The 19453-nt window shown below is 48.3% G+C and overlaps 1 protein-coding gene and 1 long non-coding RNA gene across 2 annotated transcripts in view; one reads left to right on the top strand and one right to left on the bottom strand.

Moving 5' to 3' along the window:
• The window catches only part of MEIS3 (Meis homeobox 3), a 79216-nt gene that overhangs the window by 22082 nt on the left and 37681 nt on the right, over positions 1 to 19453 (bottom strand). The window contains exon 7 of the mRNA XM_083515944.1: positions 12674 to 12785. Within this exon, the coding sequence (XP_083372070.1) occupies positions 12674 to 12785 (112 nt within the window). The remainder of the gene's footprint in view (positions 1 to 12673; positions 12786 to 19453) is intronic.
• LOC310712760 overlaps positions 1 to 19453 on the top strand; it is a 63741-nt gene that overhangs the window by 20282 nt on the left and 24006 nt on the right. The gene's annotated exons all lie outside the window — the stretch shown is intronic.

The raw sequence follows: 19453 nt of genomic DNA, 5'->3' as shown, positions 1-19453 counted from the left end.
TAAAAAACCAACATTTTAAAGCCTTTAAACAACAACAACAAGAAGAAGCTAAAATCCAGATTAAAACACATGCCAACGTCCTACATAGTTGCTTTATAATGTATGCTGTAATGTATGCTATAACTTATGCTTATGTTTTTAAATAGGCTTGGAGACCTTTCTGTATAACATGTACAGTGGTACCTCGGGTTAAGAACTTAATTCGTTCTGGAGGTCCGTTCTTAACCTGAAGCTGTTCTTAACTTGAGGTACCACTTTAGCTAATGGGGCCTCCTGCTGCTGCTGCCACCGCCGCACAATTTCGGTTCTCATCCTGAAGCAAATTTCTTAACCCGAGGTACTATTTCTGGGTTAGCAGAGTCTGTAACCTGAAGCGTCTATAACCCAAGGTACCATTGTACAGTCATACCTCATGTTACGTTTGCTTCATGTTACGTTCTTTCAGGATACATCCCACAGTGACCCGGAAGTACCGGAAAGGGTTACTTCCGGGTTTCACTGCTTGCACATGCGCAGACGTGCATAACAACATCATGCGCATGCGCAGAAGCAACAAATCACAACCCACACATGTGCAGATGCGCCGCAGAACGGATCCCGTTCGCAACCAGAGGCACCACTGTAACAAGTTTTAATATCATGAGGAGGCAAAGGACTTGGAAGTCCCACCCATTTTAAATCTCACCTCACAGAGTGGGCTTAGGGAAGGCACTCTCAGTCTCTCTCTCTCTCTCTCAGGGATGGCGGATTACTAAGGAAGAACATGATGTGCTGCGTTTATTTGAAATACATCCCATAATTCAGTGGCAGACTTTGGGCTCTGAAATTTCAGCGACGTAAAAATTCGGTGCCCCCTGCCTCTCACACTCCGTTCTACAGTATTGTTTCGGCGCTCCCTGCAGGGCGGCACCCGGTCGCACTTCCCTCAAACCGCCTCTGCATAACCATGAAAGGTTCTGAAGATGAGGCAGTGTGGTTCAGTGGTTGGAGTGCTGCTTTAGGACCAGGAAGAACCAGGCAGAGGGCCCTGCTCAGCCCTGATGCTCACTGAGTGACCGTAGGCCAGTGGTTCTCAAGGGTGTGGTGCGCCACACTGGTGTGGCAGGGGAGCAGAGCACGTGTGGCAGGAAGGTTCAAGGATCATTGAAGAAACACTTAAACATTTCAGTGTAGTAAGTATAGAGGGGGGAAATTATTTGATATCCCGCTTTATCACTCCCCTTCAGGAGTCTCAAAGCGGCTCACAATCTCCTTTTCCCTTCCTCCCCCACAACAAACACTCTGTGAAGGTGAGTGGGGCTGAGAGACTTCAGAGAAGTGTGACTGGCCCAAGGTCACCCAGCAGCTGCATGTGGAAGAGCGAGGAATCGAACCCGGTTCACCAGATTACGAGTCCACCGCTCTTAACCACTACACCACACTGGCTCCCACATAGTTGTGTTCTGTGTTATAAATCAAGCACGACCAGGAGCCATAGAATCATAGAATCCTAGAGTTGGAAGAGACCACAAGGGCCACTGAGTCCAACCCCCTGCCAAGCAGGAAACACCATCAGAGCACTCCTGACATATGGTTGTCAAGCCTCTGCTTAAAGACCTCCAAAGGAGGAGACTCCACCACACTCCTTGGCAGCAAATTCCACTGTCAAACAGCTCTTACTGTCAGGAAGTTCTTCCTAATGTTTAGGTGGAATCTTCTTTCTTGTAGTTTGGATCCATTGCTCCGTGTCCGCTTCTCTGGAGCAGCAGAAAACAACCTTTCTCCCTCCTCTATGTGACATCCTTTTATATATTTGAACATGGCTATCATATCACCCCTTAACCTCCTCTTCTCCAGGCTAAACATGCCCAGCTCCCTTTGCCATTCCTCATAAGGCATCGTTTCCAGGCCTTTGACCATTTTGGTTGCCCTCCTCTGGACACGTTCCAGTTTGTCAGTGTCCTTCTTGAATTGTGGTGCCCAGAACTGGACACAGTACTCCAGGTGAGGTCTGACCAGAGCAGAATACAGTGGCACTATTACTTCCCTTGATCTAGATGCTATACTCCTATTGATGCAGCCGTTCCATTTCATTTTCCAATGTATTTCTCAATAATAAGAAATTCTGTGTGGAGCGAGCCTTCCTTCTTCTTCTGAAAACATGGCCCAGATAAAGAAGTTTCAGAACCACTGCCTTAGGCCCATCAATCACGTTCTCAGCCTGGTCTACCTTACAGGGTGGTCGTCGTCGGGATTATTAAAAAAGGAAGGACAACACCTTGAGCTCTCGGGGGCGAAAGGCGAGATTTAAAAGCTAATAAAATAAGGTTTCTTATGCCACACAGAAGCAGAATTAACAAGGAAAAACCCCATTGACTTCTGGCCGTTTTGAGTCAACCTCCTTTCCTAGCGGGGCTCTCAGAAAATTGAAGATAGAACTTCCTTCCTCCTGTCAATGCCCAAGGAAAGGAGAGGGGGCCCTGCAGTGTGGAACCCCCTGCTATCACACGCTCCCCGCCTCCCTTTGCACACAAGCCTCGCCTAACAAACATAAAATCCCGTCTCTTTCCCCCCTACACCCGCCCAATCCTAGCCCAATGGAACAGCTGTCATGCTTTTATATCCTCCGGCTAAAAGGCAGCTTAAAAGCCCTGCCTGGAGGGGGACGTAAATTATGCATCAGAGAAAGCGCTGCTGTCGGGGGCTTCCAGCAGACATCACCCGTGTCCCCACTTGATCACCAGCCCCACCCTGCTTTCCTCCCCTCTCCCGCTCTCCACCCCCCCCCCAAAAAATGCAAAAAGTAAAACCCATTGCCCTCTGTTTCCAGAACTCCGCTTGCAGAGGGGTGCGCAAGGACAGTTCTTTGCAAAAACTGCAGCAGCTCTTTGCAAAAAGAACAAAACCAGGAGGGCGATGCAGTCGGGAGGTCAAGCTTTTCCAGGCAAGCCCAAAAGCCAAAATTCCAAAATAAAAAGGCTGCAGCAACGTCACTGCAGTGAGATTTGCACAACGGCAGCAGAGCCTCACCAAAAGAAATTTGGGCAAATTCAGCACTGTCATCATTTTATTTTTATATTTTTTTGCAGATCACAGGATTAGGGACTTTGATAAGGTCAGGCAGCACGCTTCTACACCTTTCTTGTCTGCTTACCACATTATACGTGGATTTATGGTTTATGATTAGACTAGGCAGAGCAGGGGTTGGGGAAATAGAGTGCTTCAACGAGGCTCTCACTTCTGTATTCTGCCACAGAACAGACAGTGCACATTCTTCCTAAATGAAGAAACACAATATCTGAACCTAGAAAAAAACAAGCTTTTGTATTCCGGGTGCTTATTTGATTAATTGTCTGTCTTTTATCTAATTAAGTTGTAATAAATGTGCACATTACCAAAAATAGATCCCATTTTGAAATGATTTGCAATTTAATAAATGAAAGCTGCTGCTCCTTGTTTCAGGAAAGAGAAGGCTTTGATTTTTCTACTTTCCCATTCCCCGTTGTTGGTCACATACAAGAACTAGTCTCAAAACATAAACAAGCAGGTTTCTTAACGTCCTAACCCAGAATTAAAATGTGCCTTTGATTCTTTTGCTTAGCCAGCACTAATCAAATTACAAAAAGATTTTGTTGACTAACCTATTAGTGAAAGGTTGCAGTCCTAAGATAAAAATGCAGCTCTCTCATGTGTCCTCACTGCAGTATTCCCCCATTTCACAGATAGGGGAAACCGAGGCTTAGAAATGGTGGCTTTCCAGTGGAACCGGATGTGGAAAGAGGTAGGACTTTAGCCCAGGCCTTCCCAGATCACCCAGAGTTTCCTTATCCAAAGTACAGTGGTGCCCCGCAAGACGAATGCCTCGCAAGACGGAAAACTCGCTAGACGAAAGAGTTTTCTGTTTTGGAGGTGCTTCGCAAAACGAATCTCCTATGGGCTTGCTTCGCAAGACGACAATGTCTTGCGAGTTCCTGCTGGGTTTTTTTCCTCCCCCCCTTTTTTCTAAGCCGCTAAGCCACTTATCAGCTGATCTGATCAGCAGATAAGCCGCTAAAAGCCGCTAAAAGCCGCTAATAGCGCTAATCCGCTAATCCGTCAATGGGCTTGCTTCACAAGACGAGAAAACCGCTAGACGAAGAGAATCACAGAACAGATTCTTTTCGTCTTGTGAGGCACCACTGTACCTTTAGCACCACAGGGGCACAGATCCCAGCCTAAGCTAGTTGTGTAAACACTTTGCTATTATTATTATTATTTATAATGGGATAAAGGAGCCTGATCTCCGAGGAAAATCCCTCTAATTTCTCCCCTCATCCCTAATTTACATACCCTCCACCATTTCTCTGATGAAAATAGGGACGTCCCATTCCATAATGATAATTTTACTATTTATACCCCACACATCTGATTGGGTTGCCCTAGCCATTCTGGGCAGCTTTCAAGAGACATAAAAACATTAAAACAAAACAAAACATTAAAAAAAACCTTCCCTGTACAGGATAACTCCATACCCTCCAACATTTCTCCAATGAAAATAGGGAAATCCAAAGGAAAAGCAGGACATTCCGGGATTGATTCAGAAACCAGGATGGCTTCTCTAAATCAGGGGCGTCCCTGGAAAATAGGGACACTTGTAGGGTCTGAATATATTCCCCTACTCTAAGAGTTGGCACCTGGAAGCCACCAGACCATGGGTAGGCAAACTAAGGCCTGGGGGCCGGATCTGGCTCAATTGCCTTCTCAATCTGGCCCACGAATGGTCCAGGAATCAGTGTGTTTTTACATGAGTAGAATGTGTCCTTTTATTTAAAATGCACCTCTGGGTTATTTGTGGGGCCTGCCTAGTGTTTTTGTATGAGTAGAATGTGTCCTTTTATTTAAAATGCATCTCTGGGTTATTTGTGGGGCATAGGAATAGGTTCATTCCCCCCCCAAAAAAAATAGTCTGGCCCCCCACAAGGTCTGAGGGACAGGGGACCAGACACCAGAATCTGCTGCTCCAGTGGACTTGCCGCCTGAGGCAGTTGCCTCACCTTGCCTCATGGATGGGGTGGCCCGGACTGGCCCACTAAATCTCACTCCCTTCCTCACAGCGGCCCTTCAGAAAAGCTAGTTTATCTGTCAAGGTGCCAATCGCTTGCAAATCAGCAGAAATTGACTAGACCAGATTTTGCGGCGCTTCAGGTCCAGTCAATTTCACTCCCCCATTCTTCCTTTTCATGGTATACACATTGGCACAAGCGCATACATGGATGTGCGGGTCGTATTTGCACACACAATGCAATCAAGGCTGCAACGCTAGTACACACTTACCTGGGGGTAAGTCCCATGGAATCCAGAGGAACACACTTCTGAGTTGCAAAACAGTTCCTAAATTTAGGTAAAGGGTAAAGGGGCCCCTGACCCTTAGGTCCAGTCGTGGCCGACTCTGGGGTTGCGGCGCTCATCTTGCTTTATTGGCTGAGGGAGCCGGCGTACAGCTTCCGGGTCATGTGGCCAGCATGACTAAGCCGCTTCTGGCGAACCAGAGCAGCACACAGAAACGCCGTTTACCTTTCCACCAGAGTGGTACCTATTGATCTACTTGCACTTTGACGTGCTTTTGAATTGCTAGGTTGGCAGGAGCAGGGACCAAGCAACGGGAGCTCACCCCGTCGTGGGGATTCGAACCACCGACCTTCTGATCGGCAAGCCCTAGGCTCTGTGGTTTAACCCACAACGCCACAAGTGTCTCTTTCCTAAATTTACCAAGCCCTTTATTCAGTACTCAGTAGCACAGTGTGCTTCAAATGTGCTTTAGAGGTGTACACAGTAAAGAGTTGGGTTAATGCACAGGAACTTTTAAGTGCTAAGTGCCTTGAGATAGAGGCAGAGAAGCAAAGCTCACCTAGGGTGAGAGACTAGGAGAGGGAAGGAAAGCCCTCAGGTGAGAGCTGGGAGACTCTGTTGTTTTCTATAGGTAGCTAGGATCCAGAGCTACCTTTGACAAAAGATTCTGCATCTGTGGGATGTCTTTGTAGTTTAGATACCCTGCTGCTGATTTTCTTGTCTATTTATGCTGTTGCTTTTATGAGAATTTGCGTTTCATTGTGCATTCCTTGGGACGCGGGTGGCCACAGAGCCTTGGACTTGCCGATCAGAAGGTTGGCGGTTTGAATCCCTGCGACGGGGTGAGCTCCTGTTGCTCAGTCCCAGCTCCTGCCAACCCAGCAGTTCGAAAGCATATCAAAGTGCAAGTAGATGAATAGGTACGACTCCGGCGGGAAAGGAAACAGCGTTTCCGTGCGATGCTCTGGTTCGCCAGAAGCGGCTTAGTCGTGCTGGCCACATGACCCAGAAGCTGTACGCCGGCTCCCTCGGCCAATAAAGCGAGATGAGCGCCGCAACCCCAGAGTCGGCCACGACTGGACCTAATGGTCAGGGGTCCCTTTACCTTTTTATGCATTCCTTAAAATAATTGCATTTGTATAATTATTTTGAGTTGGATGTTACATAGATGTTACGTTGTGAAATTGGTCTTGCATGCTGCAGTTTTCTGGCGAAAGGTGGCATATTATTATTATTATTATTATTATTATTATTATTATTATTAAACCCATTGCTACTTAAGCTGGGGCTGGTGTGTGTTTGTGTGTGGCTTTTGTTGCATGCATCTGTCCCCCTGCAACTTCCCATGCGCAGCCACAGAAGCTGACTGAACCAGAGAAGGAATGGAATGTCGGGCAAAAATGTCGGCTGATCAAGTCGCTGGTGGGCAGGAAGAAACACCCCCCTCCCCCCCCTGCATTTCGCTTTGCAAAAAGCAAGCTGCCCCTCCTCTTCCCATTTAGGCGCCGACCCCTTGACCCTCGGAACGTCACCATTCAGCTTGGAATGAGATGAGAGGGCACACACACATACACACACGGGGCCGGCTATTTTCTGTTCCTGCCATGAGTAACCAGGCCTGTCTCTGGAGGCCTGCAGACAGGTTTATGGATGTCCGGTCGGACAAAGAGAATACAGGGCTGTCTCCAACCAAGCCGTGCTCCAAGTAGACCCATTGCAATGAATGGCCCAAGCTCAGACTTGTTCATTTAAGTGGATCTGCTCTGGGCAGGACTAGCGTTGGGATCAGGCCAATGCTTAGTGGTTAGAAGAGCAGGGTGGGGAACTGGGTCAAAAAATGGGTGGGTTTCAGCTGGTGATGGTCTCAATGGCTGGTGCCTTCAAAGCTAGTCTAGGCCAGGGGTCTGCAACCTTTAAGACAAAAAGAGCCACTTGGACCCGTTTCTGAAGAAAAAAAACCTGGGAGCTGCAAAACTAGTCATTATAAAAATAACTTTTTTGTCACTTTTTAAAATTATTTCTTTGTTTGACCCCTCAGAATTACTCCTCCTCATGGAAATAAACGTTAAATTAACAAGTTACCTTTTTGTGTGTGTGTGTTCTTCACTCCCCTTCAAAACAGTGACCAGCGTACATGCCCCCTTTCAATGCAGTGACCAGCGTACATGCCCCTTACAATGTAGCGGGCGGGCGGGCGGGAAGGTGACGTCGGGACGGTGCGTGACTAACGCACGCACCGCCCCATGCGACGTCACAGCCAGTACAGCGCCTGCTACAGTGGGGAGTGTCAGGGCGCACAATGCGCCTCCTCCCCTCGCTAGTTTCCGCCCCGGAGCCGCGGCAAAGGTGTAAAAGAGCCACATGCGGCTCCGGAGCCATGGGTTGCCGACCCCTGGTCTAGGCTAACCCCCACCCACACTTAGGAATTCCCTGCCAATTGATCTCAAGCAGGAACCTTCACCGAAACTTTTCCAGCACCTGCTGAAAACATTTTTTCTTTTGGCAAGCCTATCTAGGTACGATGAATGCAGATGGGTGTTTTAATCTGGTTTAAAAAATTAAAAATTAAGTGGTTGTTTTGAACTTTTCCTGCCTAGAAGAACTGATGTAGCCGGCTTGTGCCACAGAAGGAGAGAGGTTGGGTAGAGCAGGGGTCAGCAAACTTTTTCAGCAGGCGGCCAGTCCACTGTCGCTCAGACCTTGTGGAGGGCTGGACTATATTTTTTTTGGGGGGGGGTGGGTGAACGAATTCCTATGTCCCACAAATAACCCAGAGATGCATTTGAAATAAAAGCACACATTCTGCTCATGTAAAAACACCAGGCAGGCCCCACAAATAACCCAGAGATGCATTTGAAATCAAAGGACACATTCCACTCATGTAAAAACACGCCGATTCCTGGACTGTCCGCAGGCTGGATTGAGAAGGTGATTGGGCCACATCCGGCCCCCGGGCCTTAGTTTGCCTACCCATGGGGTAGAGCTTAATTCACATTCACCATCACCCTATTTGCTCCCAAGCTCTCCAAGCAGTCAAAGGAAGCCAAATTCTCTAGGCCAGAAGCATCTCAAAAACTGGTCCAGCCAATTTCACCACTCCTTGCTGATTTGCAAGGGATTAGCAACTGGGCTGATGACTAACTTTCCTGAAGGGCACTGTGCGAAAGGGAATGAGGGGGTAGTGGACGGAAATGTTAACTCTTTGTCCCTTAAAAGCCCTGCACGCCAGGCCTCCTAACACTCCTCTTTTACCAGCAGGCAAGGACCAGGATGGAGGGTGTCCATTCTGCCCAGACACTGAGGTCCAGCGCCGAGGGCCTTCTGGCGGTTCCCTCGCTGCGAGAAGCCAAGTTACAGGGAACCAGGCAGAGGGCCTTCTCAGTGGTGGCGCCCGCCCTGTGGAACACCCACCCACCAGGTGTCCAAGAGAGAAATAGCTACCTGACATTTAGAAGACATCTGAAGGCAGCCCTGTTTAGGGAAGCTTTTCATGTTTAATAGGTTATAATATTTTAGTGTTTTGTTGGAAGCCGCCCAGAGTGGCTGGGGAAACCCAGCCAGATGGGCGGGGTATAAATAATAAATTATTATTATTATAAGACAGGCCATTTTGTGGGGAGGGGGTGGGAAGTCAGCAGGCTAAATCTCCTTCCTTCTCCTAGGAGGCCTCGCTCACCCCATCGCCTCTAAAACCTGGATGCTGTTTCTCGATTTTCCCAGGGCAATCTACCCCTCCTCCCACTCTGGTCCTCCCTTCTCGTCTCCCCCTCGCCCGCTCCCCCCTTGCAAACCCTCCCATTGGAGGCTGACTTCTGTGCTCTGCAAGGTCTGGGGAGGAGGAGGCTCCACGGGGCGGCTTCCAGCTCCGCCGAAGTGACTCCCAGGGCGACCCCCCAGCTTCGAGGGCTGCCAGCACCCCCCCTCCTTTTGCCTTTGCTTTCCCTTTATTCAGTTGGATGCCCCCATTCTCAGGGTGTTTGCTCAACAGATGGCGACTGCTGGAATGCAGAGGCCCGTGTGTGTGTGTGTGTGTAAACGCTCACACTCTAATTAGCATAACTGCGATCCCCGGCTTTCTGCGGAACACGCTCGCAGGTGTTGTAGGCGGGCTCACGCCCTCTCTGCACATGCGCGGGGATTGCAAAACGCAGATGGGAGGCCAGGATGAATCTCCTTCCTGGCTTAGGGCACGGGGAGGGAAAACATAACGTTGGTACGCAGGGGTGCCTCCCTTGCAACGCTCCAGAATCTGGATGAGAGAGCATAACACAAGCCAGTTTGTATCCTCCCCCCAGTAAAACACCCCACCTTAGCACGGGTTTGGCCATAATTTCTTGCGATGGAGAGATCTGGTTTCACACATTTTTGCTCATAGGCCTGTTCTGTTCTTACAGTTGCCTGTGGGATGGTTTGTTTTTTTAAAAAAATCAACGTGAAAATTCATCCTTAAATACTTGTTTTCATTTACCTTGGGTTGAATGTGCTTCAGGTTGAGCGCTTTTGAGTTGCGCTCTACGGCAACCCGGAAGTAATGGAGTGTATTACTTCCGGGTTTTGCCACTCGTGCATGCACAGATGCTCAAAATGACGTCACGCGCATGCGCAGAAGTGGCGAATCGCAACCCACACGCGCGCCATTGCGTCTTACGTTCCATTCAGGATGTGAACGGGGCTCCGGAACGGATCCCGTTCGCATCCCGAGGTACCACTGTACTTATTCCAATACTTGCTCTCTCGCAAAACGAGCGTTTCGGAACACACCTCATCTGAAGGCATGCCCGTCGAAATCCATTTTATTCTAAATGAGACATTTCTTTCGTCCGAGAATCGTACACCGCAAAATTCAAAGGACTGTCGAATCCAAAGAATAATTGTGTCCCGATCAAATACATTGGCTGATAAGATACACATTACATCGTTCAGTTCACAGAGCTCAAATTCCTGAAGCACTGCTGATAATTTCTGTGCTAGGTTTGGGTGGCCTTGGCTCCAGAAGCAAACTTTGGGAGTCTGGCACCCTGAGCGAGGCCAACATTTGCTGCCCGCAAATGGATCTTCTCAATCATGGATCTTCTCAATTTTGAACCCCTTTGGCTCAGTGCCCTGTGCAGGGGAACCAACCACAGCGCTCTAAATACAGAACTGCTTGGCACAGTTTAAGGGTATGCAGGTAAGCTGGGGTATGTTAGGAACCCAAAGGTATACCCCCCCCACCTTGTCTCTGGTCGAGACCACTATGCAAAGCATAGTTTCTCTGATGTGCCCTATCTTCTTATTTTCTGAGAGCCTTTGGTCCTACAACTGGGGTCCCAAAAGAAGTGCAAGTAACTGGATGTGCTCACATTCCCCTCTGCTCAGCCTTCCCTCTGCCCTCCTCTCCAACTTTTACTGACTTTCCCACATAATACACTGCTTAAATTTAGATGGAAAACTCTGTAAGGCCCTCTTTGCTCTGCAAGCAGCTGCATATGTTTTAGAAAAACAAGACAAGTGCCGTATTTTTCGCCCTATAAGACGCACCAGACCATAAGACACACCTAGTTTTTGGAGGAGGAAAACAAGAAAAAAAATATTCTGAATCTCAGAAGCCAGAACAGCAAGAGGGATCGCTGCGCAGTGAAAGCAGTGATCCCTCTTGCTGTTCTGGCTTCTGGGATAGCTGCGCAGCCTGCATTCGCTCCATAAGACGCAAACACATTTCCCCTTACTTTTTAGGAGGGAAAAAGTGAGTCTTATAGAGCAAAAAATACGGTACGTCCCTCTATTCCAGACTCGACTGGCCCCCCTCGCTTCATCATAACCGGCATCTTAGTCCCAGAAGCATCCATGTTCAAATATATAAAAGGATGTCACATAGAGGAGGGAGAAAGGTTGTTTTCTGCTGCTCCAGAGAAGCGGACACGGAGTAATGGATCCAAACTACAAGAAAGAAGATTCCACCTAAACATTAGGAAGAACTTCCTGACAGTAAGAGCTGTTCGACAGTGGAATTTGCTGCCAAGGAGTGTGGTGGAGTCTCCTTCTTTGGAGGTCTTTAAGCAGAGGCTTGACAACCATATGTCAGGAGTGCTCTGATGGTGTTTCCTGCTTGGCAGGGGGTTGGACTCGATGGCCCTTGTGGTCTCTTCCAACTCTATGATTCTATGATTCTATGATCTCATCGCTGGGTGAAAGTTTGCAGTTGCAACATACAAATTACTACAGTGTGCCATTGCTCTTTTGCTAAGGGACCGCGATTTTACAGAGGGACTCCCCCCCCCCATAGCCAGCTCGATGCAGCTCTCCTGTACAAATCCTGACTCAGTTATAATCTTACGAGGGGGGCTCTGCCGAGCCACCATTTTCTTTGCCTCAGCCTCCACCCTTCATTATTATCATTTTGCAAGACCAGTCTCATAAATAATGGCCTGACACACAGGGCTGTGGCGTAGATGGCTGAGTTAATACGAAAGCAGAAATGAGGAAGAGGAGCACTGTCTGCAGACAAGTCTGCTGCGAAAAGCATTGCTGGCTACAGAGATTTTGGAGAGATTTGGAGATTCAGGAAGCCTTGCTCTCACTCAGGACTGACTTTGCTTGCCTTCAGTTAAGTCCTTCTACAGCACCACTCTTCCCAGACTGAAGGCAAATGAATTAAGCTGGATCTGATGGGAGTTATGGTTCAAAACATCTGGAAGACCCCGGGCTGAGCAAGGCTGCAGTGTTTAAATGCTAAGAACAACTATCACGATTATGGTAATCGTAACTGACTTTTTCAACTCAGTTTCTGAACTTTCGTTGCCATGTAACAATAGTTTATTGTCAGGTTACCTGGTTCATTGTTGGTACAGTGGTGCCTCGGTTTTCGAACATCTCTGTTGACGAATATTTCGGTTTTCGAATGCTGTAAACCCAGAAGTAAATGCTTCAGTTTTCGAACTCGCCTCGGAAGTCAAACATGCCACACACCTTCCGTATTGAGTTTTCCATATTCAGTTTCCGTATTGAGGCTTCCATACTGAGTTTTCGGTTTTTGAACGTTTCAGAACTAGAATGGTCTTCCAGAACGGATTATGTTTGAAAACCGAGGTACCACTGTATTTTGTTATACAGTTATTTTTCTTGAGCTTCCCTATTTTGTTGGCCCGTGTCAAATATTTTTATTTGAGGTGGATGTCTTTTCTTTTTCTACAATTGTTCCCTTAAATTCTTTCTTTGCTGTATTAGCGCTGTTGGTCAAAGACATCACCTTTCGCACCTTCTTTAGATCCTTAATTCCACCTAAAAGGCTCTCTCTGCAATGCTCTCCTTACCTTGAGCCCACACAGAAAATCCAGGACCACGGAAGCAGAGCCTTTCTCCTCCCTCCAGCATCCACTAAACCTACCTTGTTCGCTGGAGTTATCGCCGCTCTGCGACGCAATCCCACCGCTGGAAGGTCCCGGCGTTCCCGAGTGCGTGGATCCCGTCTCATCGTGGTCCCGGATCCAAGAGTTGTTCTACAGGAGAAAGGAGCACATGTGGCAAGGTTAGCTGTGTGAGTGGGCACCAGGAGGTTACCCAGATCCATGTTTTCCTTTCATTCCCAACCCAGGAAGAATGGTTATCAGCAGAAGGGTAGATTAGATAGATAGACAGATAGTGTTATGGAAAAAATCTAGGTGCGAGGCTGCTGGTCGGGCCCGCGGGTCCCTGCGGAATAAAGGAAGGAGTCCAGCCAACCGGAGCAAATAGGTGTAGACCAAAGTTTATTGCGCAATAGGTTCAAAGAGCAAATTTGAACCCCGAGGATGGGGTGACAAAGACTTTTAAAACTTTCCCACCATATCCCAGAATACAGTTCGTACAGCATCATTGCTACATCACTGACATGTCACAAAAGGGGAGGGGTTAACCTTGGCAAACATGTCCAGACAAGTCCTTGGTACAAGATTATCATAAGCAGACATGGCAGGGCAAGACTCAGGTATAAGATTAGCATAGACAAATATGTCTTAAGTACCCACTACCCAAAAGTACAATAGAAGTTCCTTTGCATGTCTGGAGCCTGAGGCGAGTCAGATGATGAGATTTGGCTTCCTTTAGCTAACAGGAGCCCAGCAATTGTCACCTCTGGGAAGTTCCTGGAGTCCTTTTTCAAGGGGAAAAGCTTTGGAATGGGGGGAACTGGGAAAGGAGATGATTTTATATTATTTTTAAAGCTAGGTAACTTCCCTGAGCTGTCAAGTTGAAAGGATACATTCAGGCATAATATTTGTAATATTTAACTTTAAAGATGTGCCCCCCCCAGTATTTCCGTAACAATAGATAGATAGATAGATAGATAGATAGATAGATAGATAGATAGATAGATAGAACCCTTCATCTGTCACCTGCAAGGCAATTCTTATTCCTTGGGCGTTCCGTGAATGGCTTGGAAGAGAAGCTTTGCAAGAACTGAGCCAAACCTTGAATGTCCTCAGTTGTCCCAAAGGCCATGCAACCAGAGTCAAATCTATATTGTATTCTTTATTAAACTAATTAGCTAACTATTTCACCTCCCCCACCCATACCTCAAGGCAAGGTACAAAATGCAATGAGCGTGGCGTGGAAAACCAGCTAAGCACAACACAGAAAATAAGAGCAGATGAATGTAAAGGCCATACAAAATAGATGCCTGTGGCAGAGACCCAGCTAGGAAAACTTAAGACGGTACATGTAAACCAATTAGAACACCTTGCAATTGATTCTTTATTGACCTTGAAGCATCCCTCATCCCGGAGCATATGACAAGGAGAAGAAAAAAAGTTCTCTAGGAAAGTTTCTCTCTTTCCACCACCCCCATTGCCCAGTCCTTTTGGCTGCTCAGTATGGAAAGTTAGCCATGTGGCCCCCCGTTATGGGAACTGTAGTCCAACAATGATTTGGAAGGCACCAAACTGCCTGCCCCCAATCTGGACCCCCTCAAAGGTCCTCCCAATATCCCTGCAAGGTAAAGGTAAAGGGACCCCTGACCAGTAGGTCCAGTCGTGGCCGACTCTGGGGTAGCGGCGCTCATCTCACTTTACTGGCCGAGGGAGCCGGCGTACAGCTTCCGGGTCATGTGGCCAGCATGACTAAGCCGCTTCTGGCGAACCAGAGCAGCACACGGAAACGCCGTTTACCTTCCCGCCGGAGCGGTAGCTATTGATCTACTTGCACTTTGACATGCTTTTGAGCTGCTAGGTTGGCAGGAGCAGGGACCGAGCAACGGGAGCTCACCCCGTCGCGGGGATTCGAACCGCCAACTTTCTGATCGGCAAGCCCTAGGCTCTGTGGTTTTAACCCACAGCACCACCCGCGTCCCGTCCCTGCAAAGTAGGCTGGTATTATTAGTATCCCTAGTGTGTTTGTAAACAGGGACAATCAGGAGGCAAATTCTTCCCTACCCTGACCCTGTGCAGACAGGAAGAAATGAACGGACAAAATATAGCTCAGTTGGTTAGAGTCTGGTGCTGATAACGCCAAGGTTGCAAGTTCGATCCTCGTAAGGGACAGCTGCGTGTTCCTGATTGCAGCAGGGTTAGACTAGATGATCCTCAGGGTCCCTTCCAACGCTACGATTCTACGAAATTTGTTTTTCCTGGCAAGGGTGGCAACTTCGCCGGTTTGACTTCCACCTGTCCAGAAGCTGCTGCCGGCTCAGGGAATCCCTACCATGGAGCAACTCCCTTATCCGCAGCTCCCAGTTCCTTCTCCCATGCAAGCCTTTCCCTCCCCCTCCCCATAAATCCTTTAAGGAGGAGGCCAGGATTTAGCAGGGATTTCCACAACGCCTCCGCTGGGGCTGTAATTATTTTGACCCCCCCGTCCCTCCCCTTCCCTTGCCCAATTGAAGAGAGTTCAAAGGGGGACACCGGGCCTCTGGCGCAGCTACCGAAGGGGCTCAGATTGCAGCCCCCCGACTTGCCGGGGGACTAAAACAAAGCCCCGGGGCCCCCGCGCCCCCGCCCCGCCCTCTCATGCCCTCCCTGATTAACCTGGCAGAGCTGATCACAGGAGCCCCACAAACGAGAGGCCTAAGGGGTTCAAGGGGTTAAGGAGCTGCGGATTTCGAAAGCGAACCTAACACTTGTAGACCACAATAAACGGGAAGGGAGGGGTCAGGGGGTCGCTGTTTCAAACTCTAGGAAGCGAAGGTAGCAACACTAGCGGTTAATTAAGTGCAGGCCCAGCAGCTTCTGCCCAAAGCGGATTTCACAAGAGAGCCGCTTAAGAGTCAAGTCCAGGGCTGAGATTTGGCTCCCCATCTTAAGGACGGAGGCTTAAGCATGTTAACGGGGGTGGGATTTGAATTTCCAACAATTATTATTTGGGATATTAGCATTCCCCACCTGCCCACCCCGCGCCCAATCGTGGAACTGACGGCTGCAGCAAAAGCCACTACCTTTATTTTTTTTAAATTTACAGTGGTACCTCAGGTTACAGACGCTTCAGGTTACAAACTCCACTAACCCAGAAATAGTGCTTCAGGTTAAGAACTTTGCTTCAGGATGAGAACAGAAATAGGGCTCTGGCAGCGCGGCGGCAGCGGGAGGCCCCATTAGCTAAAGTGGTGCCTCAGGTTGAGAACAGTTTCAGATTAAGAATGGACCCTCCAGAATGAATTAAGTACTTAACCCGAGGTACCACTGTATTAAAAATCACACTTTCATACAAGAAGATAACACACAGTGCTGCAGTAAGAATCTCAGGTTTTGAAAGGCACGTTACCATTTTTAGAAGGCATTAAAAAAAAGGGTAGGGATGGCTCCTGCCAAACTTCTATTGGCAAGGAGTTCCACAGGGCATGGCCTGCCCCAGTCAAGGCTGGGCCCTGGGTAAAAGCCAGGCAAACGTTACACGCCATGGAGGCCCACCCAAAGCGCGCTTCTTACCTGCCCTTCATTAGAAGGTCCCACAGCAGGTGTAAAAATAATAAAAATGCAGTATTAAAATTAGCCCTAGCAATTTACAATTGGGAGAACAGGACGGGTCTAAATATAGATGCCTTCAGTGTCAAAGGGTAAAAATGGGAAATTCAGATGACTTGTTTTTTAAAAAAATAAAATGAGGGGGAGGTTAGGCACATATTGAAAGCCCTCGGATGCGATAGCTAATGCATTTTAAATTGCATTTTAACCTGTATTTTAAATTGTCCCCCCCTCTTTTTCCCTATTATGTTTTTACTGTGATTTTATTGGTGTTAGCCGCCCTGAGCCTGGCTCTGGCTGGGGAGGGTGGGGTATAAATAAAATTTATTATTATTATTACCATGGTACCTCGGGTTAAGTACGGTACTTAATTTGTTCTGGAGGTCTGTTCTTAACCTGAAACTGTTCTTAACCTGAAGCACCACTTTAGCTAATGGGGCCTCCCGCTGCTGCTGCGCTGCCAGAGCACAATTTCTGTTCTCATCCTGAAGCAAAGTTCTTAACCCGAGGTACTATTTCTGGGTTAGCGGAGTCTGTAACCTGAAGCGTATGTAACCTGAAGCGTATGTAACCCAAGGTACCACTGTAGTATTATTATTATTATTATTATTATTATTATTATTATTAATCAGAACCTCCATGTAGAGGCGCAGTGTACCTGCGATAAAGCGGGGTGTGGGGTGGAAAAACAGGGTCAGGCCACCAGGCCTCGCTTACAGGCCCCCTTAGGCAGTCGCTGGAGATGGGAGAAGGCTGATCTCCATCCAACACTGACTTTCTTTCCCCTTCATGTTCAGTGTGGAAGAGGAGATGAACGGCTAAGAAAGGAGTCGGTCCTCAGATGCTGGGCTGCGGATGTTGCTAGAATTAGCCTCCTCCCCCCCCCATCTGCTTGCGCCAACCCCCCCCCAAAAAAACCCTCCACTCTGCGAAGCTTCCAGCCCGATAGCCCCGGGGCACATTAAAAATGCAAGGAAGTTGCTATAGGCAAATGAATGTGTTGACTGCATTAGCGGGGCTTGGGAAAAAATGAAAAAGTTGGCGGAGCAGGGAGGGGAAGGGAGAGATCAGGGGCATTGCAAGAGGCGACCACGTCTCCTTCATTACCAGCTAACTGTCAGGGGTAATTATTTTCCAAATGTACGACCCTTTTCTTTCAAACTCATGAATGTTGCAAGGAGAGCTGGGTTCCCCTCCTCCCCCACTTCCCTTACAGGGGAAGGGGCGAGAGTAGCCATACGGGCTGGGAGAGGAGGGGTTATATTTATTTTACACCATTATTAATCACTTCCCCCCCCAAATTATGGTAGACCAAAAAGAGCGGATGTATGGAAGTGAGAGCTGGACCATAAAGAAGGCTGATCGCCGAAGAATGGATGCTTTTGAATTCTGGTGCTGGAGGAGACTCTTGAGAGTCCCATGGACTGCAAGAAGATCAAACCGATCCATTCTGAAGGAAATCAGTCCTGAGTGCTCACTGGAAGGACAGATCCTGAAGCTGAGGCTCCAAGACTTTGGCCACCTCATGAGAAGAGAAGACTCCATGGAAAAGACCCTGATGTTGGGAAAGATGGAGGGCACAAGGAGAAGGGGACGACAGAGGACGAGATGGTGGGACAGTGTTCTTGAAGCTACCAGCATGAGTTTGACCAAACTGTGGGAGGCAGTGGAAGACAGGAGTGCCTGGCGTGCTCTGGTCCAGGGGGTCACGAAGAGTCGGACACGACTAAATGACTAAACAACAACAAAAAGAGCGGGAAGCGGCTTGAGAGATAAGCTCGATTTTGTAGGATGCAAAAGGCTCACCGCCCATCAAAAGGCTTTTTGAAGCAAGCAGAGGCTGGCTAAACCTGTTAGGAGACAGGACAGGGTGTGTGGGGTGTGGGGAGGGATCCCAAAGTCAGCTATATTTCAAAATGCTTTATGTGAGACGTCGGGTTGCCTGAGGATATCCAAGTGTGATTTCTGCGCCTCCGTCTGCCTCGGCAAAAATTATCGCCGCGTGGCAAAACGCGCACTTGCAGGCAAAAGGTTTGCACCCTCGAAACTCCAGCTAGGGCTGCGAACAGCCTCTGTCCTAAACATTGGGGAGTCATCGGTGGTCTGTGGGCAAGATGGACCCTTGGCCTAATTCTGTATGGCCTGGTTTCAAGGGCCGCCTCTCTGCAAGTGGTCACTTCAGATCTGTGGCAAAAGCGAGCTCTTCCCTTGTCTGACAGCCTGTTGGGCGGAGAGGAAAACAGGGAGGGCGTCGGCACCCCCCACATTTGCTTTGGCCCCACCTATAGGAATAAGAATTTTATTATTTCTTTGCCTCTCATCTGACTAGGTTGCCCCAGCCACTCTAGGCAGCTTCCAGCAAAATATAAAAAACACAACAGAACATCAAACCTTAAAAACTTCCCTAAACAGGGCTGCCTTCAGATGTCTTCTAAAAGTCAGATAGTTGTTTATTTCCTTGACATCTGGTGGGAGGGCATTCCACAGGGCGGGTGCCACCACAGAGAAGGCCCTCTGTCTGGTTCCCTGTAACCTCACTTCTTGCAGGAAGGGAATCACCAGAAGTCCCTCGGAGCTGGACCTCAGTGTCCCGGCTGAATGATGGGGATGGAGACGCTCCTTCAGGTAGACAGTCAAATCTCAATTGTCGAATGTAATCCGTTCCGGAAGACCGTTCGACAACCAAGGCATGGCTTCTGATTGGTTGCAAGAGCTTTGGAACGTTCAGGTTCCAAAAAAATTTCAAAAACTGGAGCATTTACTTCTGGGTTTCCGGCGTTCGGGAGCCGAAATGTTCAAAAACGGAGCCATTAGAGAACCAACGTTTGACTGTACTGGGCCAAAGCCATTTAGGGCTTTAAAGATCAGCACCAACCCTTCGAGTTGTGCTCAGAAACGTACTGGGAGTCAATGTAGATCGTTAAAGATGGGTGTTATATGGTCCCGGCAGCTGCTCCCAGTCACCAGTCTGGCCACTATATTCTGGATTAGTTGTAGTTTCTTACAGAATGAGTATTAGGTAGCACTTGTAACAGACTGAAGCAGTAGATTGGGCATATTTGCCAGGTCTCCCAGCAGAGAAATCAGGTTAGGTGAGGATCGCCACACTTTCACGCACAAAATAGCAGGCCCTGGATAAGAGCAGGATTTGAGACTAGAAGGGACTCTTCTGAACTCAATATGTTTGGAAGAAACAGCTGCACAAGAAATATCTGTGGATATCATTCCCTAAACTG

This window comes from Podarcis liolepis (genome assembly GCF_965112155.1).
Source record: "Podarcis liolepis genome assembly, chromosome: 7".
NCBI classification, from domain to species: Eukaryota; Metazoa; Chordata; class Lepidosauria; order Squamata; family Lacertidae; genus Podarcis; species Podarcis liolepis.
This window is presented reverse-complemented; position numbering and strand designations above follow the sequence as displayed.